This window comes from Callorhinus ursinus, unplaced genomic scaffold (genome assembly GCF_003265705.2).
Source record: "Callorhinus ursinus isolate GAN/ISIS: 27379988/994484 unplaced genomic scaffold, GSC_fseal_2.0 scaffold92, whole genome shotgun sequence".
NCBI classification, from domain to species: Eukaryota; Metazoa; Chordata; class Mammalia; order Carnivora; family Otariidae; genus Callorhinus; species Callorhinus ursinus.
In genome coordinates this window covers 2,070,960-2,094,001 of record NW_027397154.1, presented here as the reverse complement: position 1 = coordinate 2,094,001, position 23,042 = coordinate 2,070,960, and the positions used below count along the sequence as shown (strand labels likewise).

The window sequence follows — 23,042 nt, the reverse complement described above, 5'->3', positions numbered from 1 at the left end:
ATGGGTTAGCCTGGTGATGGGTATTAAAGAGGGCACATTCTGCGTGGAGCACTGGGTGTTATGCACAAACAATGAATCATGGAACACTACATCAAAAACTAATGATGTAATGTACGGTGATTAACATAACAATAAAAATTATTTAAAAAATTAACATTAACCAAATTTCAATAAATTAACAGAGAAACTGACTTATCTCTTTGTAAATCCTCATATAATAGGACACCATACCTGTACTTTATACCGATATAATATTCCCATAGGATGATGAGGAAATGCCAGAAAGCTGGGTATAAGCTTGATGGGAAAATAAATCTTCACTTCTTGCTGATGTATGATTGGAAATTTTATAGGCTGAGTACTTTTATTCTATAAGAGCAGGAAAAAAGGAGCAAAACAGATTTATAAGGACTGTTTTTATAATCCATTTATATTCAAAGCAACAACAAAATGGTGTGCTAATGAATTACTCAACCAGTTCCTTTCTATAAAAGAAGTAAATAAATGTTCCTATTCATTAAAGAAACACAGCTACTATAGTTCAGTAATAATGAGGGGTGCCCGGGTAGCTCAGTCAGTTAAGTGTCTGACTCTTGATTTCAGCCAGGTCATAATCTTAGGGTGGTGTGATTGAGCCCCACGTCAAGCCCCATGCTCAGCGGAGAGTCTGCTTAAGGATTCTTCTCCCCCAGCCCTTCATTTCCTCTCTCTCAAATAAATAAATAAAATCTTAAAAAAAAAAAACATATGATCATTTCAATAGACACAGAAAAAGCATTTGAAAAAGTACAATATCCATTCATGATAAAAACCCTCAACAAAGTGCGTTTGGAGGGAACATACCTCAACATAATAAAGGTTGTTTATGAAAAACCCACAGCTAACATCATCCTTAATGGGGAAAAATGAGAACTTTTCCCCTAAGGTCAGGAACAAGACCAGGATGTCTACTCTCACCACTTTTTTTTTCAAGGTTTTATTTATTTATCTGAGAGAGAGCACGAGCAGGAGAGTGCGAGCAAGAGAGCACAAGCAGGGGGAGCAGCAGAGGGAGAGAGGGAAGCAGGCTCCCCACCAAGCAGGAAGCCCAAGGCAGGGCTTGATCCCAGGACCCTGAGATCATGATCTGAGCCAAAGGCAGACATTTAACCATCTGAACCACCCAGGTACCCCTCTCACCACTTTTATTCAATATAGTATTAGAAGTCATAGCCACAGCAATCAGACAACAAAAAGAAATAAAAGGCATCAAAATTGGTAAGGAAGAAGTAAAACTTTCACTGTTTGCAGATGACATGATACTATATACTGAAAACTCGAAAGATTCCAACAAAAAAATGCCAGAATTGATAAATGAATTCAGTAAAGTTGCAGAATACAAAATCAATATACAGAAATTTGTTCATTTCTTGGGGCATCTGGGTGACTCAGTTGGTTAAGTGTCTGCCTTCAGCTCAGGTCATGATCCTGGGGCCCTGGGATTGAGCCCCACATCAGGCTCCCTGCTCAGCAGGGAGTCTGCTTCTCTCTCTGCCCCTCACCCCCGCTCATGTTCTCTCTCTCTCATTCTCTAATAGATAAATAAAATCTTAAAAAAAAAAAAAGACACTGTGGGGATACTAAGAAATGGGTTTGAGAGATATTCAGAACTGACATGGCATTTGATATTGTACTGAATTGAATGTAGCAGGTGATGGGAAGGAAGGACTACCCTTGGGGTTTTATCTTAAACAACCAGATGAAAGGATCCATGGAGAAAAAGGAAGTCTGGGAGATGGAAGTAATTTGGCAGGCTATTAAAAACCAGAAACTCATGCATTTTAGAGACAGCAGAAACAGATTCATACTTTATCCTTTTACCCAGTAATTCCATTTCTGACATTATACCATATGAAAATTAACCAAAAGAAAAATAATTGTACAAAGAAACTTAGTTATGGCATTTACAAGAGTGAAAAACGGAAATAATGCAAAAAGTTCATTGTTAATGGCATGGTTAACTTGATATATTAACCCTTTGGATTTTCAGACTAGAAAGTACTCTATGTACAAGCCTGACAACACGTGGAAATGTGCACATGAAATAATTTTTTAAAGGAACTTCAAATGGTATATATACACAATGACCACAAATGTAGACATTAGCAATAACAAAGATTGCAACAGAAAATCTGTACAGGTATAAACTACAAAGTATACTGTTTATCAGTTTCTTTTTCATTTTTATGAAAGATAGAGGTGGAATATGCCATGTATCTGCCTACAAATCAACAAGTCAACCAAGCCCCATCAGTGTTCTTGGGATTCAAAGACTGTCCTTTTAATTCCTACCTGGTGAATGATGGAAGTCAGGGATGCATTTATCACCACAACACCACTTTTCAGGGCTTTTACTACATGGTAAGATCCATTCACAGTAGTGACCTGCTCTTCAAAGTACTCCCTTAGGAACTGGTACATAATCCTGAGATTCTGAAAATCAGCCCAATAGCAACACAAAACTGAGGAGATGTTTGTTTGTTTTTCCCCTAAAGCCATCTTAATCCCAAAGCATTAAAAAATAAATAAATAAAAACTGTGGCTATGCACTCTGGGGATAAATAAAAACAAAATGTTAGCTCTCCTCATGGAGATCCTAAATTGGAAAGATGTAATTTTAAAATGGTACTTGAGAGATCCACTTAATGGCAAGTGATCAAAAACAGAGTCAAAGTTTATATAAATTTTGGTATAATTTTTGCCATTCCATAAATTGACATTTTTCAGGGAAAAAAACCCAAAAGGGCACTGGAGGGTGAGTGCAGCACTGTCGTCTGGGACTCCACTGTTCCTTGCACCACTGCCACACAGGTGACCAGCTCCGAGGGAGTCCTAGAATGAGACATCCTCCAAAGTATTTTGGCCTTCTCTTCAACTCTTTTATATAATTCTGACCAAATTATATATTTTACTTCCAGTTTAGTTTTCCTCAAGGACAGAACTATTTAATAATCATAATAAAGTAGTAACTTTAAAAGTAAAGTCTGGAAGCAAAAGAAAAAAAGCTTTCCTAGCCAGAAAGGGTGGCCCACTCAAGAAGTTATCCATACACGGGGCTAGAAAAATACAAAAGAGACACTCACATCTGAAATATAGACCTTTGTACTGCTTTTATCAAATACTTCTACTGTAATGACATACACCTGTCCCACCTCTAGACTCCATCGGTCTCCAGGTTGAACTGTGAAACCTATACACAAATCAAGAAACAAAAATATCAGAAGAGGCCATTCATTTTCTACAATGATTAAAAAATACAAACTTATAAAAACTATTCAGTGAGCAAAACTTGCTAATAGATGGAGATGGTTTCCAAAGCTGATCCTTCAGTTCCCTCCATCAAATTGAGTAATTTGGGATTCTAAAGATTCTGGCTTAATTTAGTTCATCTCAGGTATAAAGAAACATTCTCACTTACATCTGTATACAAAACAAATCACAATATTGCTCATTCTTAATGTGTCAGGCAAGATTTGAGCTTCTTTCAGTCAGACCAGTTTCATATGACCTAAGGACATTAGTATTCTTTTTTCTTTGTATAAAGTCTCTTTTTCTAACCTAACATTGTATCACATGGGTCTTCATATTTTTTCACAATCTGTTTCAAGATGCTTCACTCTTGCAGACAGCATGGAACCATAACAATGTGAGAAAACATGTCAAAGGAAGGTTAAATTTAAAGGTTCAAGAAGCACTCTGGTTTCTAATGCACTCATTTTAATGAAATAGTTTAAGCTGTTCAGCTTTCTGAAAATCAGTCTCTAAAAATACCTAAAATCCAGGGGTGCCTAGGTGGCTCTGTCGATTGGGCAAATGATTCTTGATTTCAGCTCAAGTCATGATCTCAGGGTCGTGAGATCAAGGCTCAAATTGGGCTCCGTGCTGGGCGTGGAGCCTGCTTAAGATTCTCTCTCTCCCTCTCCCTCTGCTCCTCTTTCCCCCCGTCTCTAAAAAATAAATACCTAAAAATCCAGGCTCTACAACATATATGGTGCAATTTGGGAGTCCAGACACAGAACGCATATGGACATCTTAATTTTTGTTTAAGGAAATCATATGAACCAGAGTTGGGTGAAAAAAGAAATGTGAGCTACCAAAGAAAAAAAATAATAAATGCACAAACAGAAACAAACAAAAATCCTATCTTTTATTATCCTTTGGAAAGCAAAAACTTAAATGTGTACACTTCTGAGAAAAGTCTGAGGGACTCAGTCATAATAGGAATCAGGTATTCTTGAATTTCAAATTTAAGGAAAATGGAAAGATAGAAAAAAGATCATGTTCCATGCTTTTAATATTCATTTAGCTGTAGAACTCTTCCTCCAAGTAAATTCTTATATAAGGGGCCCATTATGGAAAGCAGGACAAAGTAGCATCACTCTGGCTGTTGAAATGAACAGTGGTGGATGCCTGGGTGGCTCAGTTGGTTAAGCAACTGCCTTTGGCTCAGGTCATGATCCTGGAGTCCTGGGATTGAATCCCACATCGGGCTCCTGGCTCAGTGGGGAGCCTGCTTCCCCCCCCCCCCCCCCCCCCCCCCCCATCCTGTTTCTTTCTCTCTCTCTCAAATACATACATACATACATACATAAAATCTTAAAAAAAAAAAAAAGAAATGAACAGTGGTGATGAAGAGGGAGGAGGGGTATGACTTGCCATCCAGCCCAGCAATTTGCCTTGGGCTCTGCAAACAGTTTTAAAAATCACTAGTCGATGGGGCGCCTGGGTGGCTCAGTCGTTAGGCGTCTGCCTTCGGCTCAGGTCGTGATCCCAGGGTCCTGGGATAGAGCCCCGCATCGGGCTCCCTGCTCTGTGGGAAACCTGCTTCTCCCTCTCCTACCCCCCTGCTCGTGTTCCCTCTCTCGCTGTGTCTCTGTCAAACAAATAAATAAATATCTTAAAAAAAAAAATCACTAGGGGCGCCTGGGTGGCTCAGTCATTAAGCATCTGCCTTTGGCTCAGGTCATGATCCCAGGGTCCCAGGATCGAGCCCCGCATCGGGCTCCCTGCTCGGCAGGAAGCCTATTTCTCCCTCTCCCACTCCCCCTGCTTGTATTCCCTCTCTCGCTGTGTCTCTCTGTCAAATAAATACAATCTTAAAAAAAAAAAAATCACTAGTTGATTTTCCATTATCTATGGTAAATCTTTATTACCAAAATGTTTTCTCTTTGTCATGAAAGATACTTCTAGTCACTTATAGTCCATATTACCCACTATCCCTTCAGTTAAATTCTAGCAAAAATACAAACTTATTGTTATTGTCCTATACAGAATCTAACTAGGAATATACTTTCCTCTCCAAAATATACTACACCCAAAAGCTAAGAAGAAATATATAACTGAGATGACTGAACAGAAAACACTCATTCAGGGGCGCCCGGGTGCCTCAGTCGTTAAGCATCTGCCTTCGGCTCAGGTCATGATCCCAGCGTCCTGGGATCGAGCCCCACTGTCAGGCTCCCTGCTCAGTGGGGAGCCTGCTTCTCCCTCTGCAGCTCCCCCTGCTTGTGTTCCCTCTCTAGCTGTCTGTCTCTGTCAAATAAATAAATAAAATCTTAAAAAAAAAGAAAATACTCAAAGTACACTAATTTAAGAGTTATAGTAATTCAGTCATGTGCGAGATTACAATTTATCACTACAGTAATCCATCGTGATAATGGAAATAAAATAATATTTAATCCACTTGAGGGATCAAACTTTCAAAACTGCCTCAATATTCCAAATGAGCTATTGATATATATACAATTGATATATCAATTAAAAATTACTTTTATCTAGTCATTAAAGCAAATCTTTTAGAGACTGTACAGGCACCTCTGTGCCAACGTAGGTTTGGTTCTGATATGTACTCTAATATAACATTCATAAAATGTAAGAGCTAGAAGGAAATTCAGAGATACAACATTCCCTCCACTTTACAGATGAGGAAGCAGATCTGGATAGATCTCTAAACTAATTCATTCCTCCTTTGTCAGAATAAGAGATCTTCCACCTAATCCTTTCACCTGTTCTGCATCTCATTTTCTCTTGCCCCTCAGAAACCTTGTTCCACCAACTGACCCTCCTTTCTCCCATATCTCTGCTCTCTCTCTGTTTACTTACAGACATGTTCAAGTTTCTCTTCTCTTAAAAAAGTTCTTCATCTTGGGGCGCCTGAGTGGCTCAGTAGGTTAAGTGCCCAACTCTTGATTTCGGCTCAGGTCATGATTGCAGGGTCATGAGACTGAGCCCCGCCGCGTGGGCTCTGCACTCAGTGTGGAGTCTGCTTAAGATTCTCTCCCTCTGCCTCTGCCCCTCTCCCCCCTACTCATTCTCTTTCTCTCAAATAAATAAAATCTTGAAAAAAAAATTCCTCTTTTTCTGTATGAACCTTAAAAGCTGGCGATACACAGTCTTTGGTCCTCCTCTCCTCTCATTCTATATGCTCTCCCTAAGTGATTTTTGTCTACAACAGCTTCCACGATCACCTATCTATAAACTGATCTCTCAAATATCTATCTTTATCCTGAATCTTTCTCCTCCAGATGCACAGTAAAAATATCTGCTGGGGGCACCTGAGTGGCTCAGTTAAGTGTCTGCCTTCACTCAGGTCATGATCCAGGCCCTCTGTCCCTCCCCCCTCCTTCGTGGTCTCCTGGGCATGAGCTCTCTCGCTCTCAAATAAATAAAATAAAATCTTTAAAAAAATAAAAATATCTGTTGGCATGTCTATCCCACAGGTACTTCAGGTTAACTTGTGAAAAACTAATCTAGTTTTCTTTTTCCTTAAACCTGCTGCTTCTCTTGTTATTTACCCAATCTCTACGAACAGTTCCCACCATTCAGTGCTGGTGCTGGAAGACATTATGGTGCTGGAAGAAATTATGAATAGTCACCATCCATATCCTCAAGAAGACATATAAATAGATAAATATATTTTAATATCTACTACTTTGGAATAAATAACAATATGAACTGAGAATATGGAAAAAAAAAGGTCGTATAAGTCTGCCTGGGGAATTCAGGGAAGTACCTCACACACAGCTGGGGCTCAAATATTGAATGACTTAGTTTTGTAGGTATTATATTGTATCTGTTGACCAATGTCCTATGCACCTTAAAATGACTAAGAAACAAACAACTTTGGACTAAAAACCCTCCTTAATATGTTTAGACAAGTAATATAAATAGCTAACTAATATGATTATACAAGGAATACCGTACTTTTCTAGCCTACTAGGTGCCACACAACTTACTCCCTCCCCTACTCTACCACCTCTCCTTCTTTCCCCTGATTTTTGGCACTTCAGCCTCAGTGCTTTCTTTCCCCATCTTTAAACACGCCAGACATGCTCCTGCTTCACAACCTTGGCAATTGCTATTCCCTCTTTCTGGAGCTCTTTCACCCAGGCGTCTGCAGGACCCACTGCTGCAGTGCTGCCTTATCAAAAAAGACTTCCCTAACTACTCTGAGTAAAATAGCAGTCCACATCCCCAGCACTCAGAGCAATGCTGAGGATATTGTAGGATTATAATAGATATTTGCTAAATGAATTAATTTCTTTCAGGTTCAAATATTCAAAAATAGGAAATATTTCAAAATCAAACATTGAGAAATGGAGTCCAAACATTTCAATTTTCTGGAGTTTAAATCTTCATTCTGTTTTGTTTTCTTTGACTATAACAGAGCTCTAAATCTCTTTTTTTGTTCAGTCCTTACAGAGCAGGTTTAGTCAATTTTTAAAAATTATTCTCAACTCAATTTAACAAATATTAATTAAGCATCTACTGCAGACAATACCATACCATCTTTTCTCAATTATTCATGTGGAAATGGGAAAGAACAAATTAAATAAAATCCACCCAAGTTTCTTCAAGCTGTTTTCCCCAGTCTCTTTATAATTTAATCGGGGTTGCAAATACGCATTGAAACCAAGTTCCAACTATTCTTTTCCCCACCTACCCTCTGTTAGAAATTATGACTATAATAATTTATAGTCCTTTGTTAAAAATAAAGCCGATACAAAATAAGTATAATCTTAGCAAATTACTTTACCAAGGAACATGTCTCACATGCTCAAGGAAACATAGATTGACAGCTAAAACTTGAAAAGGATACTTTTATGGACAAAGACAAGGTTAGTTTGGCCCAGTTGGACAGCAGTCACCATAGCTCTTTTCTCATCCAGTAAAGCCACTTTCCCAGAAAGAGACCAATTACATGCAACTCTGTGGTCTTGCAATTCCAGTGTATAGTGTTCTAGGGGAAATCCCACCTCTGTAAGACATAAAGATACATAAATGTAACAAGAACAGCCACTTTTACATAGTTGTAAAAGACAACAGTGTATTGTTGGATTATAAAAGGATTGGATTGTATTGTTGGATTATAAGCAGGGCTAAATAAGAGTATGATCTGCTTATACTTTCCTTCACACTATGATGAATTTTGACACAGCCATTTGGGGGGGTACTATGTGAGTTTATCGTTGGTATTGCTTGTATTCTTAAAAACCAGTGAACTGAAAGTAGTAAGAAGGATCCCCACTAAGTAAGGAAGGAAAGGACTAATGCTATTGGAGCCAATGCCCACTTTATAAACTCAGTGGAACTTCTAGGGTCAACAGAGTGTTAAGTTTTCAATTAATGAACTGAGTTTCTCAAGAAACAACTTTTGCAAAGATCATTCAAGTCCCTTCTGGTAAGGTTTCCTCACTTGCCCTATAAAATCTACTAAATATTTGGTGGCAGTGACGCTAAGCATTAGCCTGTTCAAGACCTGGGGACTATCTCTGTCCAATGTTATCTCAAGTATAGCAATTAAGGAATACTTTATCACAAAATCTAAAAACACAAAGACGTATTTGTATACATAAGGTGGAGTTGCTTCTCTTATTGTCAGCAGAAGGATTTGGGAAATGTTAGGCTTAGGAAAAGATAAATCACCTTACCTGTCATTCTTCCCTGCACCATTTTTGCAACTCGGTATTTAATATATGCTCCTACTAAGAGATAAATATCATGGGATGGTATAAGAAATATATTCTCCAAAACTAGCAGACGTATCAGTGCTGCTGCCACTTTCTAGAAGAGGAAGGAAAAAAACTAGGTTCCATAGCCAAAATCTTGAAGGTCATCTTCCTTGTTAAAACTTTACTTCTTATAAGTCTCTTTTAAAATATCTTATAGAGATTTAAAAATGCTTTCCTGGGCACCTGGGTGGCTCAGTTGGTTAAGCGACTGCCTTCGGCTCAGGTCATGATCCCGGAGTCCCGGGATCGAGTCCCGCATCGGGCTCCCTGCTCAGCAGGGAGTCTGCTTCTCCCTCTGACCATCCCCCCTCTCATGCTCTCTCTCTCTCTCATTCTCTCTCTCAAATAAATAAATAAATAAAAGCTTAAAAAAAAAGAAACCATATTAAAAAAAAATGCTTTCCTAATCACAAATCATAATTTCAGTTAGCCTTAAAAAGTGACTATGAATCTTAATACCATACTGACTTTCTAAGTCACTCAAATGAAGAATAGAAAATGACAAGACTCCTAAAGCAGAAGAGTTGGTAAATAAAAAGGCACATATGTAGAAATGCGAGGGAAGACTTAACTGAATGCCACAGAAATTCTTCTGACCAGCCTCCAGTGAATTCCCTTCCCACTACTCTCTACCCTTGCTGAACACCTTGATTGTTGTGAAGACTGACCCGACACAAGGCTGGTAGGCTTTCTCTATGATGTCCACACCACGTCCCTGATATTTGAATTAGACACTCACCAAAAGACACTGATTTTTCTGAAACCTACTTATGCCATTTGCACTTTTAATTATAATTACCTTAAAAAATAAACCACAAGTGCGAAGAGAGCTGTTGTTTCTACAAAAAATTTAAATGTTTTGAAAAGAAGGCCAAAGCAAGCTGCTAAAATGTACAGCTAGCAAAGTCAGGTGTAGGTGAAAAATGTAAAAGATTATGGAAAAATCCTTGAAAAATATAGAATTCTGTACTCAAATTGCTTCACACATGTCTAATTTTTCACTTGACTATAAAATGAAATGAAAAATGAAAACAAATAGAGGGGCGCCTGGGTGACTCAGATGGTTAAGCGTCTGCCTTCGGCTCCGGTCATGACCCCAGGGTCCTGGGATCAAGCCCCACATTGGGCTCCTGGCTCAGCGAGGAGCCTGCTTCTCCCTCTGCCTCTCTCCCTGCTCATGCTTTCTCTCTCTGTATCTCTGTGTCTCAAATAAATAAATAAAATCTTAAAAAAAAAAAAAAAGAAAAAGAAAAAGAAAGTAGGAGCTGCAACAGGTGTAAGCGTGAGCATACATGTTTCTAATCCGTGAGCTCATGGTCAAGGAAACATCTTGGGCCTACACCAAAGGACGGGTGAACAAACTACACTTACCCATTTTAAGAGAAACACCAGGTGTATGTGTAATTATACTTAGGCAGTAATAGGCTTAATGAAGACAAGTTTTTTTTATGTCTACCTACTTCAAATGACTTTTCGATTAAATCACCAACTATTGACCCAAATCATATCAGGTTAAAGGGCTTCTACTATAAATAAATATAAGGAATAGTATTTTCCACGGAAAAGGCCCTTAAACAAAAGTTTGAAAGTTTATGGCACAAACTTCTTACCTTATAGAATGGCTCATAAATTCGAACTTTTACAACAGCAGCACCAGTTCTGATCCCAGACACCAAAATCATATCTCCTTGTTTCTCTTCTTTTTCCATCTCAGCTATATACACTGGGGGAGAATATTCTGCTTCGGAGTATTTCAGAATCCTTAAGAGATAAAATAAAGTTTGTTTCTAGTGCAATCAAGTAATGAGTCATCTTCCAAAATGCCCTAAGAGACTTTAAACATAGTCTCTTCAATGTCTATATAGTGTAAAAAGTCCAAAAATTTGTTTTCCATGGGCACCTGGGTGGCTCAGTTAAGTGTCTGCCTTCGGCTTGGGTCATGATCCCAGGGTCCTGGGATTGAGCCCCACATCAGGTTCCCTGCTCAGCGGGGGGCCTGCTTCTCCCCCTCCCTCTGCTTCTCCCCCGGCTCATGTTCTCTCTCTCTGTCAAATAAATAAATAAAATCTTTTAAAAAAAATCTGTTTTGGGGAGACTGGGTGGCTCAGTCAGTTAAGCATCTGCCTTGGGCTCGGATCATGATCCCAGGGTCCTGGGATTGAGCCTCGCATTGGGCTCCCTGCTCAGCAGGAAGCCTGCTTCTCCCTCTCCCACTCCCCCTGCTTGTGTTCCCTCTCTCGCTGTGTCTCTCTGTCAAATAAATAAATAAAATCTTTTTAAAAAAATTAAATTAAAAAAATTAAAAATTAAAAAAAATCTGTTTTCCATAAGGATTAGATAGAACAAAAGTATTTTTAATGTGCTTCGGGCTAAAACTGTTGTGGTATTAAAACCTGGGACTATGTGAGAGTTATTTCTTAGTACTAAAGACAAAATTTCATAGTATCATCCACTCACTGTATTCCAGTATGTGCCGACAGCATAAACAACAAAACTGCCAGAAGACACACCTGGCTCGAACAATTATAGAGTCCTGAGCTCATGAATTCCTCTACAGTGGTTCAAATTAAACAAGCATAAAAGTACCTGCACCCGTACCATGTCATTCTATCAAAGACATTTCCCCCTGGCAAATTTATCTGTCCCAAAGAAGTCCAGACAGCAGGATTATCAAAGCCCATACAAATAGCTGCTGTTCAGTGTGCCACCCAAAGGCAGATGTCTCCTTCAAAATCAGATGGTTTATGTTTGGTTTCAATGTTACCTAATTTTGCTAGACAATTCTTCTCTTGCTGATTCGTTATCCTGGGCAATGCTCCACTCAAACATCATCCCTGCCAAACTACTAAAAGTATTTCCTATAAAGCAAGCCAAAAGCAGACAGGGCAGAATCACATATTCAAAAATATTCAGGTATCTTTAACAAGAAAGAGAAACCTACCTAGAAAATTATATTTAGGCCTCCTTCATTAACAAATAGAAGCACTACCATTAAGAATTTAAAACATATATACCAGGAAGATCCCTACACAAACAATAAAAGTACTGTTGGTACACAAACTTTCTGATGCAGAAAAGACTCAAGCTGATTAACTTCTGGCTGACAAACGTTATGCTACTCTTTCTGTACCGTTCTACATAAAGGTCACTATATAGTCTACCTCAGGGTTGACAGGCATCCCTAAATCCCGATTCCCTTCAACAAAAATTTTTCTGAAAACTAGATTCCAGAATATTTCTAATATTTATTTTTCAGATTTAAAAAATTATTTACAATGGTTTACAAAGAAAGTGGCAATAAATTTAAATGTTTTAAATACCATATTACACATTAATATGGTACACTAAAAGCAATATAAAATCTGTCTCAAGAAAGATAAAATTATAAAATTTTTTCATAGGTTTACACGTAATTCCCCTGGCTATAGAAAGTGAACTGACCAAAACAGAGCTAGTAATAAATTCCAAACAAATGTTCTTAATGGCTGATCTAGGGACCATCAGCAGAAGCTCCGGATATTTAAGAAAACTTCTGAGATAACCAATAATTAAATGTAGCAGAAAAATTTTATGAAAGTATGTAGCTAATACACTGAACCATACTCATAATTATCAATTCCTCGTGTACATGAACTTCATATAAAAAAATAAATACTATTTCTAATCTACTTTTATCTCTCAAGTTGCTTTTTTTCCAAGTACTAAACACAAAGGAGTATTACTTTATTTTAGGTAATTTTGTTGAATCTTCTGAGTCCCTTACCTTCAGCATCCAGTGCTCTCACCATCAGTTCCAGTGGTGAATCATCTACATAGAGTTCCCGGGTTCGAGATATAATTTCAATGCTGTCTATCACATCAACCTTAACATCACAGCGTAGTTCATGGTCAGTCACTATGATGAACCCAAAAACTTAGAATTTAATTCAATAGGTCATGAATCTATTAAATGTCTCAAACACTCAAAAGCTTATTCTATATTATAAAAAAGAAAGACTATTAACAGTTGCTTTCAAGCTGTGGAAGAAAAGAGCATAATGAAAAATTCAAAAGTCTCTGTTTATAAAACAACAGACCAGTCGTTCTCAAACACTGATCTATAATAATATTTTCATTCATCCATGGAAAAATGAGAAAGGTAGGAATCTTAACATAATGAGTAATAAGATTAAATGTATTCACTTTGAAGGAATATATTTTAGGGGTGCCTGGCTAGGTCAGTCAGTGGAGCATGCAACTCTTGATCTTGGGGTTGTGAGTTTGAGCCCCACACTGTGTGGAGAGATTAAAAATAAAATCTTAAAAAAATAATAAAGGAATATACTTTATTATTATATTCTATCTGAGCTTTGAGGTATTAAAGTTTTTTCTTTTATGAAATTATGGCATTAGATTTTTTTTAATGTATTTGTTTCAGAAAGTAAAAGGGTGACAACCATATGTCAATCCTAGCAATAAATTTTTCTCTCTATGAGGTTAAAAAGCCTGGGAACAATGTATTAGACCCAACCAGAGTTCTGGTGGATATAGCCACAGTGAACTTCAGAAAACACAAAAAGAAACAGTATAGAATGAAATGAGGATGAAATAAAAACTGTTTTGTACTGTCTTTTAACAATAACCCCACCTCTTATATTTACTACGTGTTAGAGAACTGCCTACATAGCTGTCTCATTCTTATAAATTTTTTACTTTTAGCTTCATCTACAAGAACAAAAGCAAAGTAACTACCACTACAATACCCAAAATTACCAATGGACATCAAGGGTAAACTCTGTTCCTAGCTGTGGATCTGCTTTTATGGAATTTTTATTTATTTTTATTTTTTAAAAAATATTTATTTATTTATTTGTCAGGGAGAGAGAGAGAGTGCACACAAGCAGGGGGAACAGCAGGCAGAGGGAGAAGCAGCCTTCCCGCTGAGCAGGGAGCCCAATGCAGGGGCTCGATCCCAGGACCCTGGGACCATGACCTGAGCTGAGGGCAGACGCTTCACCAACTGAGCCACCCAGGCGTCCCTACTGTGGAGTTCTGATTTTCTATTTTCTATTTCCCTAATCCTTTCCACACTTTAATAGCATTCTTCTGTAAAGAAGGTAACTTACATCTTACAAACAAGTTCTCATTTATTTATTCATTCATTATTTATGTAAGTATTGACTCATGGATATTTATTTTTGGTTTATAATCCAGTACTATCATAATTTATTTTGTTACTCCAGTTTTTCTAGCTTTGGCCATTAGGAACTCTTTCAGGTTGACTCCTGTGTCCTTTGGCCTTGCCCCATCTTAAGCAAGTAATTAGTTGTAGTACTTCCTTACTTTTTAGCAGTCTAAGATGAGCCAGGCCCATCTTGTATTTTCTCCCGCCCAGCTATTTCCTCAAAGAGTCCTGGTTCTTTTTGTTAGAGAACTATATTTAGAAACCAAGATCTGCTGCTGGTGTTCTTGTTGCTAGTAGTGTCACTGTTCCTTGGCCCTCTCAGCAGACAGTGCTAAGAAGTATATGTATATACACTAACCATGTATACACACATACCTGTATTTCTATATCTATTTTTCTGTGTATATATTAATGTAAACATGAAATCATAGTGATATCTTTGGTTCTAATCTTGTACCACAGTGTAATTCCTTTCTCTGGTAACAAGAAACCAGACACTCAGTATCTACAGTGTATTTACTTAATTGTTGAACCCCAGTGTAAATATAGTTTCAGGATGATTAAGTCAGTTTTTGTGTTTCTTGTGAAAGGTAGTATAGCTTTGCCTGAAATAGAGCATATTTTGATGCTCCTTGGCCTTTTTTGAGGGGCACTTGCCTATATTACCTGATTAACATTTTCCTTCCATTTAAAAATTCCATAAAAGAAGGGATGCCTGGGTGGAAACTGTCAGAGTCACAAACACAATCATGTAGTTTAGTAATGTGGTGTCTTGAATTAAATCCTAGACCAGAAAAAGGACATTAGTGGAATATTAAAGAAAACTGGGTGAAGAGTATATGGGAACTCTTTGTACTATCTTTGCATTGCTTCTGTAAATTCAAAGTTATTTTAAAAGAAAATATTTTAAAAATTTACTTGATTACTTCTTTTACTTAACATTTAATTGAACAGAACCTGAAGTTAAAAGAAATGAAGAATGGGAAGCCTGGGTGACTCAGTTGGTGAAGAGTCTGCCTTCAGCTCAGGTCATGATCCCAGGGTCCTGGGATCAAGTCCCGCATCGGGCTCCTTGCTCAGCGGGGAGCCTGCTTCTCCCTCTGCCTGCCGCTCCCACTGCTTATGCTCACTCTCTCTCTGTGAAATAAAGAAATAAAATCTTAAAAAAAAAAAAAAGAAATGAAGACCAAAATATGGGAGCTATCATTAAGAACCAAGAGAAGCTGAAATCTCACGGGATCTGCTGGTAAAACATACTATTTAAGGAAGTGTTCCAAGGAAGGAAGGGTGAACTCACATAATATATACTAGATAATTAGGCACTGGATAATCTAACAGTAATTAAACAGGAAATTACTTTTCTTTTCTTTTTTTTTTTTTTAGAGATTTTATTTATCAGAGAGAGAGACAGAGGCAGGCAGAGGGAGAAGCAGGCTCCCTGCTCAGCAAGGAGCCCGATGTGGGACTCGATCCCAGGACCCTGGGATCATGACCTGAGCCGAAGGCAGACGCTTAACCGACTGAGCCACCCAGGTGTCCCTTAAATACTTTTCTTCTGTGGAGAAATACATAGGGCAATCATAGGACAGAAGTAGCTGTGACCTGGGCGCCTGGAAGGCTCAGATGTTAAGCGTCTGCCTTCGGCTCAGGTCATGGTCCCGCGGTCCTGGGATCGAGTCCCGCATCTGGCTCCCTGCTCCTTGGCAGCCTGCTTCTCCCTCTGCTTCTCTCTCTCTCCCTCTGTCTCTCATGAATAAATAAATAAAATCTTTAAAAAAAAAAAGTAGCTGTGACCTTACATAAAAGTATGAAAAGCCTTGTGCACATAAAGACTACCCATCTGACCACTTCAATAGCAATAAGCTTTTCAATACATGGCCATCGACCATAAAGAAAAAAATTACCTTGTATGAACTATAGGTGAATTTAGAGTGATTAAGAGAAATATCATACCTTCAACTTACCTCTTTTTTTTAATTTTTAAGGTTTCTTTTTTTTTTTCTTTTTGGACAAGGAAAGGTAAGGGGAAAGGCAGAGGAAGAGAGAGAGAAAATCTTAAGCAGGCTCCACACCCATGCGGAGCCTGACAGGGGCTCGATCTCACAACTCTGAGATCATGACCTGAGCCAAAATCAAGAGTCAGACACTTAACCAACTGAACCACCCAGGTGCTCAACTTACCTCTAAAGAGGTAAGTGGCTGGGCGGCTCAGTCGGTTGAGCAGCTGCCTTCGGCTCGGGTCGTGATCCCGGAGGCCTGGGATTGAGCCCCGCATCGGGCTCCCTGCTCGGCAGGAAGCCTGCTTCTCCCTCTCTCACTCCCCCTGCTTGTGTTCCCTCTTTTGCTGTCTCTCTCTCTGTCAAATAAATAAATAAAATCTTTTTAAAAAATGAATAACTTTATTAAATAATATAATGAATTTTCTTATCTACATGTTCATATTACTTCAGGTATACTTCAGGTCCACACAGGAGCAAGGTAATAAAGAAAGAAAAATGAATGAAATAGAGAGGATGAGAATTGATCCAGGGAGATGAAGAGGGAAGAAAAAAATAAGAGAATGAAACCAGTATTGCAAGAACCAAAGGGATGCAGAGCCAGGAGCAAAAGAGAGGGAGCAGAAATGGCAAATATTTCCTGCCTTCCCCGACTCTTGTACTTATCCTAGCTTCCAAATCAACTCTCTTGTTTATACAATTATAATCCACTGTAGCAACTAATCAACCTGTAAGTATTTATGGAACATCAACAACATGCTGAGCACACCACAATAAGTACTGATCACCCTACAGTCCTCTCACCCCACACCAAAATCATCCAGTTATTCAAACGCTTTCTTCCTCTTCCATGTGAGCTAAAATCATGCCTTCATCTCCAGACTCCTCCACTTGTCCTTTACCTAAGGTTAAAAATCTAGATTTCCCACTAGAAAAAGGGCATATTCATATATTCAGACTGCCTCTGAAGGATACAGAAAAGTGGCTCTCTCCTGGAGAAAGATTAAAGGCTTACTTTTCACTATATAACCTTTTATATTCTTTGAAGGTTTTACCAAATGAAGTAGCACCTGGTCAAAGCAAAACAAAAATCAAAAGAAATGTAGCATTCTTACCAAATAAAACAAGCCCCCTAGAGTTTATCACTTCTATCCATCATCTCCATCAAAGCCACTAATTTGCTTTACTACAGTGTCGACAAAAACATCATAAAATTCTAAGTACCTAAATACCAATGGAGTGCTTAAATCTTTCTATCTTTACAGACACCTTATAGTTACTAGGCATTTCAATAAATATTCATCAAACGAATGAACAATCTCTAAGGTATATGCTTCCCTTTCACAACGTCCTCTCCCTCTCCCACCTCCCCCTTTCAGAGTGTTCTTTTCCGCTCAGATGAGAATGTTACCTGGTGGGACACTGAAACTGGCATTTATTATTGAGAGTCTAGCAAAATTGGGAAAGCTGATTTAAAAGATACTTAACTTTGGAATACTTATAAGTCAGATGAAATTAAGCTGAGAGCCAGATTTGACATTTTTCCTAGCAATTGTATAAATGTATCTTCTGATATCACAGTGAATTCATGTAGTTAAAAGTAATTACATTAAAAAATTGCTCATGTGACCAATACAATTCTTCTTTTCTGAACTTCTTTATCTATTGTAGCTGCCCTGTAAGACATGTTCCTCAAATATCCTCACCTTTGAGAGTCCTCATACCGTATTTCACTGATTCTAAGACAGTTAGTTTTTGGATATTTTAACATCTCTGAAATTGAGTTTTATCTTATAACTGATGACATCTTTCACTTGCTGTCAGCCAGGCAGCAGTCACGACATAGTTGTGATTGATTGCATATGTGAGAACATTAAAAGGCCAGCATCAAAACTTGTAGAATGGATATTAGTAGTAAGAAGAAAATCTGGTGGTCAATAGTGACACTCTTTAATCTCCTGGGAATCAAATGATTAAGACGGGGTGGGAAGGGTAGTAACTCAGATGTGCCAGGCACTTTTCCGTAACTAGAAAATAACCCCACAACACATCCATATAATTGCAAAGCTAACTTAAGAGCCCAATATTATAGTTTTTAGGGTTTTATTTAAGTTTTATTTACTTAAGTCATCTCTATACCCAATGTGGGGCTCAAACTCACAACCCCGAGATCAAGAGTTGCACACTCTTGGGGTGACTGGCTGGCCCAGTTGGTGGAGAATGTGAAAGTAAAAAGTTACACACTCTTCCAACTGAGCCAGCCAGGTGCCCCAGCTTTTACATGTTTTGTTTTTAATTGATTCTTTTAAGAAATACTGCATCCATAACAGTCTTACTGGCACAGAGGAAGATATTGTGGGGATAAACACAGACATTAATGATTCCCAGTGAAAAAGTATTTCATCTGAGACAGAACCACTATGGTAGTTTTAGAAATATCTTAGCCAGTTTATTTTATTTATATTTTCCTTTTTATTAGGCATGAGAGTGAAACATAATAAAAATAACCATCTAAGTCTTAGTTCTTCTATAGGTATAAAATAGAAGTTCTTTTTTTTTTAAGATTTTATTTATTTATTTGACAGAGAGAGAGATAGCGAGAGCAGGAACACAAGCAGGCGGAGCGGGGCAGGGAGAAGCAGGCTCCCCACCGAGCAGGGAGCCCGATGAGGGGCCTGATCCCAGGACTCTGGGATCATGACCCGAGCCGAAGGCAGACGCTTAGCGACTGAGCCACCCAGGCGCCCCTAAAATAGAAATTCTAAATGAAGAAAAGCATAGTTTAGTTGGCTATGTTTTTCTTAGCGGTAGGTTAAAAAAAAAAAAAAACCGCTTTATATTAGATGGCATCTTCAGTCATATGAACTATGGTATACCAAACAACTTTAACTTCTCTTTAATAACATAGTAACAGATGTATCATTTACCAAAATATTTATAAAACTATACAGGTATTTCTAGCCTATCAACGTAGCAATGAAGTGCCAGAAACTCTGGGATACAAAAAGCCTTGCTTTGATTTTGGATACAAATAGGATTTCTCCAGCTGCTCTAATCTAAAAAAGACTGGTACAGTGCTTCCAGACTTTAGTAATGCATGAGAATCACTGGAGAGCTTGTTAACTCCCTGGGCCCATTCCTGAGATTCTAATTCAGTAGAACTGAGATGGGGTCTGAAAATTTACATTTTTCTTTCTTTTTTGCATCTCACAGTTACATTTATTCACACCACAAAGGAAACAACACATCTACAAGTGTACAGCAATGCTCCATGTTCCCATCTAACAGAGACTGCTGAGATTTACAGCCAAAATGACATTCCATCTGTACTCCAAGTAAAGCTGGTCAATGATGATTATGAGCAGGTACAGAACTCGAAGTTTTCAAAGCTTTACTTCTTTTATCAGCAATCCTAATTTTATAAACGATGAAGCCCATGAACTCCATTCCTACCCAAATCTGGTAAAGTTGGGTAGAGCAGGGCCTCATGGGGACCCGAACATTTTTTTTTTAAAGATTTTATTTATTTATTTAATTGACACAGAGAGAGAGACAGCGAGAGAGGGAACACAAGCAGGGGGAGGGTCAGAGGGAGAAGCAGGCTTCCCGCCAAGCAGGGAGCCCGATGCGGGGCTCGATCCCAGGACCCTGAGATCATGACCTGAGCTGAAGGCAGTCGCTTAACCAACTGAGCCACCCAGGCGCCCCAACCCGAACATTTTTAACAAGGCTTTGAATCATCTCAGCACAGGACCCCCGACTCAGGCTGCCCCAACCCACATGGCCAACGACTCGGAAAGGTCACCAAGTACACTCTTTTCCCTTCGAGGTTTTATATTTAAATAATCTCTACACCGAGGGTGGGGCTCGAACTTACAACCTAGAGATCAAGAGTCGCATGCTCCACCAACTGAGCCAGCCAGGCACTCCAAGGATTTACATTTCTAGGATTCCAAGTGATACTGATGCTGCTGATGACACAGGTTCACAGACCACACCTTAAGAAGTACTAGCTTTTTTAGTTCCTTTTGCCTTACTCAAGGCCCACCTCAGACCTTAACACCTAAGCTAGTTCCAATAAATAATTCCTTCTTTTCTTCAAGGATTCAAAAAAACTAGGGTTTCTACTCTTTATCAGGCACCACGCCAGGGACCAGATATATTTAAAAAAAAAGTTGGGTGGGCGCCTGGGTGGCTCAGTTGGTTAAACGACTGCCTTCGGCTCAGGTCATGATCCTGGAGTCCCGGGATCGAGTCCCGCATCGGGCTCCCTGCTCAGCGGGGAGTCTGCTTCTCCCTCTGACCCTCTTCCCTCTTGTGCTCTCTATCTCTCATTCTCTCTCTCTCAAATAAATAAATAAAATCTTAAAAAAAAAAAAGTTGGGGGCACCTGGGTGGCTCAGTCATTAAGCGCCTGCCTTCAGCTCAGGTCATGGTCCCAGGGTCCTGGGACCGAGCCCCACATCGGGCTCCCTGCTCAGTGGGGAGTCTGCTTCTCCCTCTCCCTCTGCCGCTCCCCCTGCTTGTGTTCTCTCTGTGTCAAATAAATAAATAAAATCTTAAAAAAAAAAAAAGTCACAGAATGGGATGCCACAATTAGGGTTATTCTGCAGATTGCTTTTTTTCTACTTATCATTTGAAGCCAACACCATTTGTATTAACCATGTATAAAGATACAAGATTATTCTACTCTAGATGAATGATTTCACAATGTGTTTTCTCTCAACATACCTATCTCTCGAGCAAGAATAATACTGCTGAGGCGTATCGGTTGGGTAGATTCAGCAATGAGCATAGCTTTTTGAGAACATAAGGTGCCATTTTCATATAAAGGCTCAACAGTTACTGCATCATGATGGGTGGAATGCCTGCCAAAATAAAATACTTAAGAGTTTGAAATAAGACTGTGGGTTAAAATTAACTTTCAGGAGAACACAGATTCTTAGTTTTTCCGCGTTACACATTACCTGGTGTATCTAAATGACACTCTTTAGAGACCATGCTTAGAGACCCAAGATTTCAGTGAGACTGATCAGAACCTTTTCCCAATGAGCCCTGGTGCAGTGTTGCACATGTATTAGAGTCCTCCCTCGATATTTAAAATAAGACTGCAGGGGCGCCCGGGAGGCTCGGTCGTGGGGCGTCCGCCTTCGGCTCCGGTCCCGATCCCAGGCTCCTGGGATCGAGCCCCGCATCGCGCTCCCTGCTCCGCGGGGGTCCGCTTCGGCCTCGGCCGCTCCCTCTGGGCATGCGCACGTGCTCTCTCTCCAATCAATCAATCAAATCTTGAAACAACAAAAAACGGACTGATGCTGTGTCTCCAACAATGAGAGACACATTTCTCGTACTGTGAGGGGTGAGTTTTGTCCAGTCTCAAAACTGGGCTGCCAGGACACAAAAACTGCCTCCGTTACGAGGTGTGCGTACAACTCAAAACACAATTAAAAAATGCTGTGGGGCGCCCGGGCGGCTCAGCCGATTACGCGGCTGCCCTCGGCTCGGGTCGGCGCCCCGGCGCCCAGCCCGCGATCGGCTCCCTGGGGAGCAGGGTCGGCTTCGCCCTGCCCCTCGGCCCGTGTGCCAGAGCACGAAAGTGAGCGCTTTGGCCTCGGCTGGCGAGATGCCGTGCAGCACACCGGCTCTTCCTCAGGCGAGGCCCTTACCGCCGCAAAACGGGAGCGGGCTTCTCGCCCTGCACAAGCCTGCCGCCTCGCTGAGGAAACCGGGGGCGGTGCGGCCTGTGACGCGGCGGGGCCGCCTGCCCTCAGGGTGGACGACGCTCCACAGCAGCCCCTCGCACGGGCGGCAAGGCTCTCCCCCAGACAGGCCTCCCCTGCACCTGAAGCGAGTCTCCGCGCTCCGCGGCGAGGCGCGGGCGCAAGAACTCACCCCACAAGGCCGTGGGCGGCGTCCCGACAGCCCCAGCTTCTCCGTCGGGAAGGAGCCCCCCCCAGCCCCAAGCCCGCGCCCCCGGGACATCGCCTCAGGCCGTGCGGGGACCGCCTCCCGCTCCAGGGGCGCCCCACAGGAAAGGCGCCGCGGTGGCACCTCGTCGAGGCCAGCCCGTCCACGCGTGCAGGGCCGAGGGGGGCGCGACGCCCCGGGGACCCCACCCCTCACCAGGTGTAGCAGCCCCGCTGCGCCTGCAGCAGGAAGGGCACGCGGCCTGGCGCCCGGCCGAAGGGGAGCAACACCTGCGGCACGTTGAGTTTGTTGGCCAGGGTCCCGAGCAGACACTGAAGCAGCAGCGGGAGGCCGGGCGCAGGCCAGCCGGCAAACGGCCGGCCGCGTCGGGCAAAGCCAGCCATGGCGACCACCCGGGTTCCAGTTCCCGCCCTACCACGGCCGAGGCCCGGGCCCCCAACGCCGGCCAATCCGCGGGCGCGACGTCACGGGAGGCGGGGCCTCCTCCTGGCTGGGAATTGTGGGAGCTCCTCCGGGGAGCGCTTGCCGCGGCTGCGCGTGGTAACTGGGCGCGAGGCGCGCTCGCCGCTCGGAGGGCAACTTGCGAAGAACTGCTCGGGCGGCAGATCTTTTCCACAGTAAAGAAGCAAAACATCTAGTAAGTGCTAACGTCTCCCAGTTTAATTTCTTCTGCTGCCTACCTTGTGTTCGGTTTCTAGCCAAAAATTTGTTTTGCCGTAATTTCCAAGCAGCATTGGTCCGTGCCGGTAAATGAAAAATTTCCCAGTCCCAGTATGAATAAAAATGTAATAAAATATAAATATAAAAATATAGTTTCCCAGTATAAAGAGCCGGACTTGGCCAACGAAGCTGTGGCGTTTCTACGAGGAAGGCACACTCGTGCCCAGCCTCCAGGCCGGAGCGCGC

General features: G+C 40.8%; 1 protein-coding gene across 10 annotated transcripts in view; it reads right to left on the bottom strand.

Moving 5' to 3' along the window:
- The window catches only part of NUP210L (nucleoporin 210 like), an 82,793-nt gene extending 60,242 nt beyond the window's left edge, over nucleotides 1-22,551 (bottom strand). For 8 of the 10 annotated variants that reach the window (XR_012376918.1, XR_012376920.1, XR_012376919.1 and 5 more), the window contains exons 1-11: nucleotides 22,332-22,551; nucleotides 20,943-21,079; nucleotides 12,814-12,945; nucleotides 11,815-11,908; nucleotides 10,661-10,811; nucleotides 8,970-9,102; nucleotides 8,138-8,296; nucleotides 4,002-4,070; nucleotides 3,123-3,229; nucleotides 2,332-2,472; nucleotides 232-369 (exon numbers count right to left, since the gene is read on the bottom strand). Coding sequence is in view for 7 of the 10 variants with exons in the window: in XM_073888513.1 (XP_073744614.1) it covers nucleotides 232-369; nucleotides 2,332-2,472; nucleotides 3,123-3,229; nucleotides 4,002-4,070; nucleotides 8,138-8,296; nucleotides 8,970-9,102; nucleotides 10,661-10,811; nucleotides 11,815-11,908; nucleotides 12,814-12,945; nucleotides 20,943-21,079; nucleotides 22,332-22,519 (1,449 nt within the window). In the remaining 3 variants the exon portion in view is untranslated. Of the gene's footprint in view, nucleotides 1-231; nucleotides 370-2,331; nucleotides 2,473-3,122; nucleotides 3,230-4,001; nucleotides 4,071-8,137; nucleotides 8,297-8,969; nucleotides 9,103-10,660; nucleotides 10,812-11,814; nucleotides 11,909-12,813; nucleotides 13,197-20,942; nucleotides 21,080-22,331 lie in introns of those variants that run through there. The other 2 variants (XM_025858798.2, XM_025858799.2) reach the window with 2 other exon arrangements.
- Nucleotides 22,552-23,042: the final 491 nt, after the last annotated feature.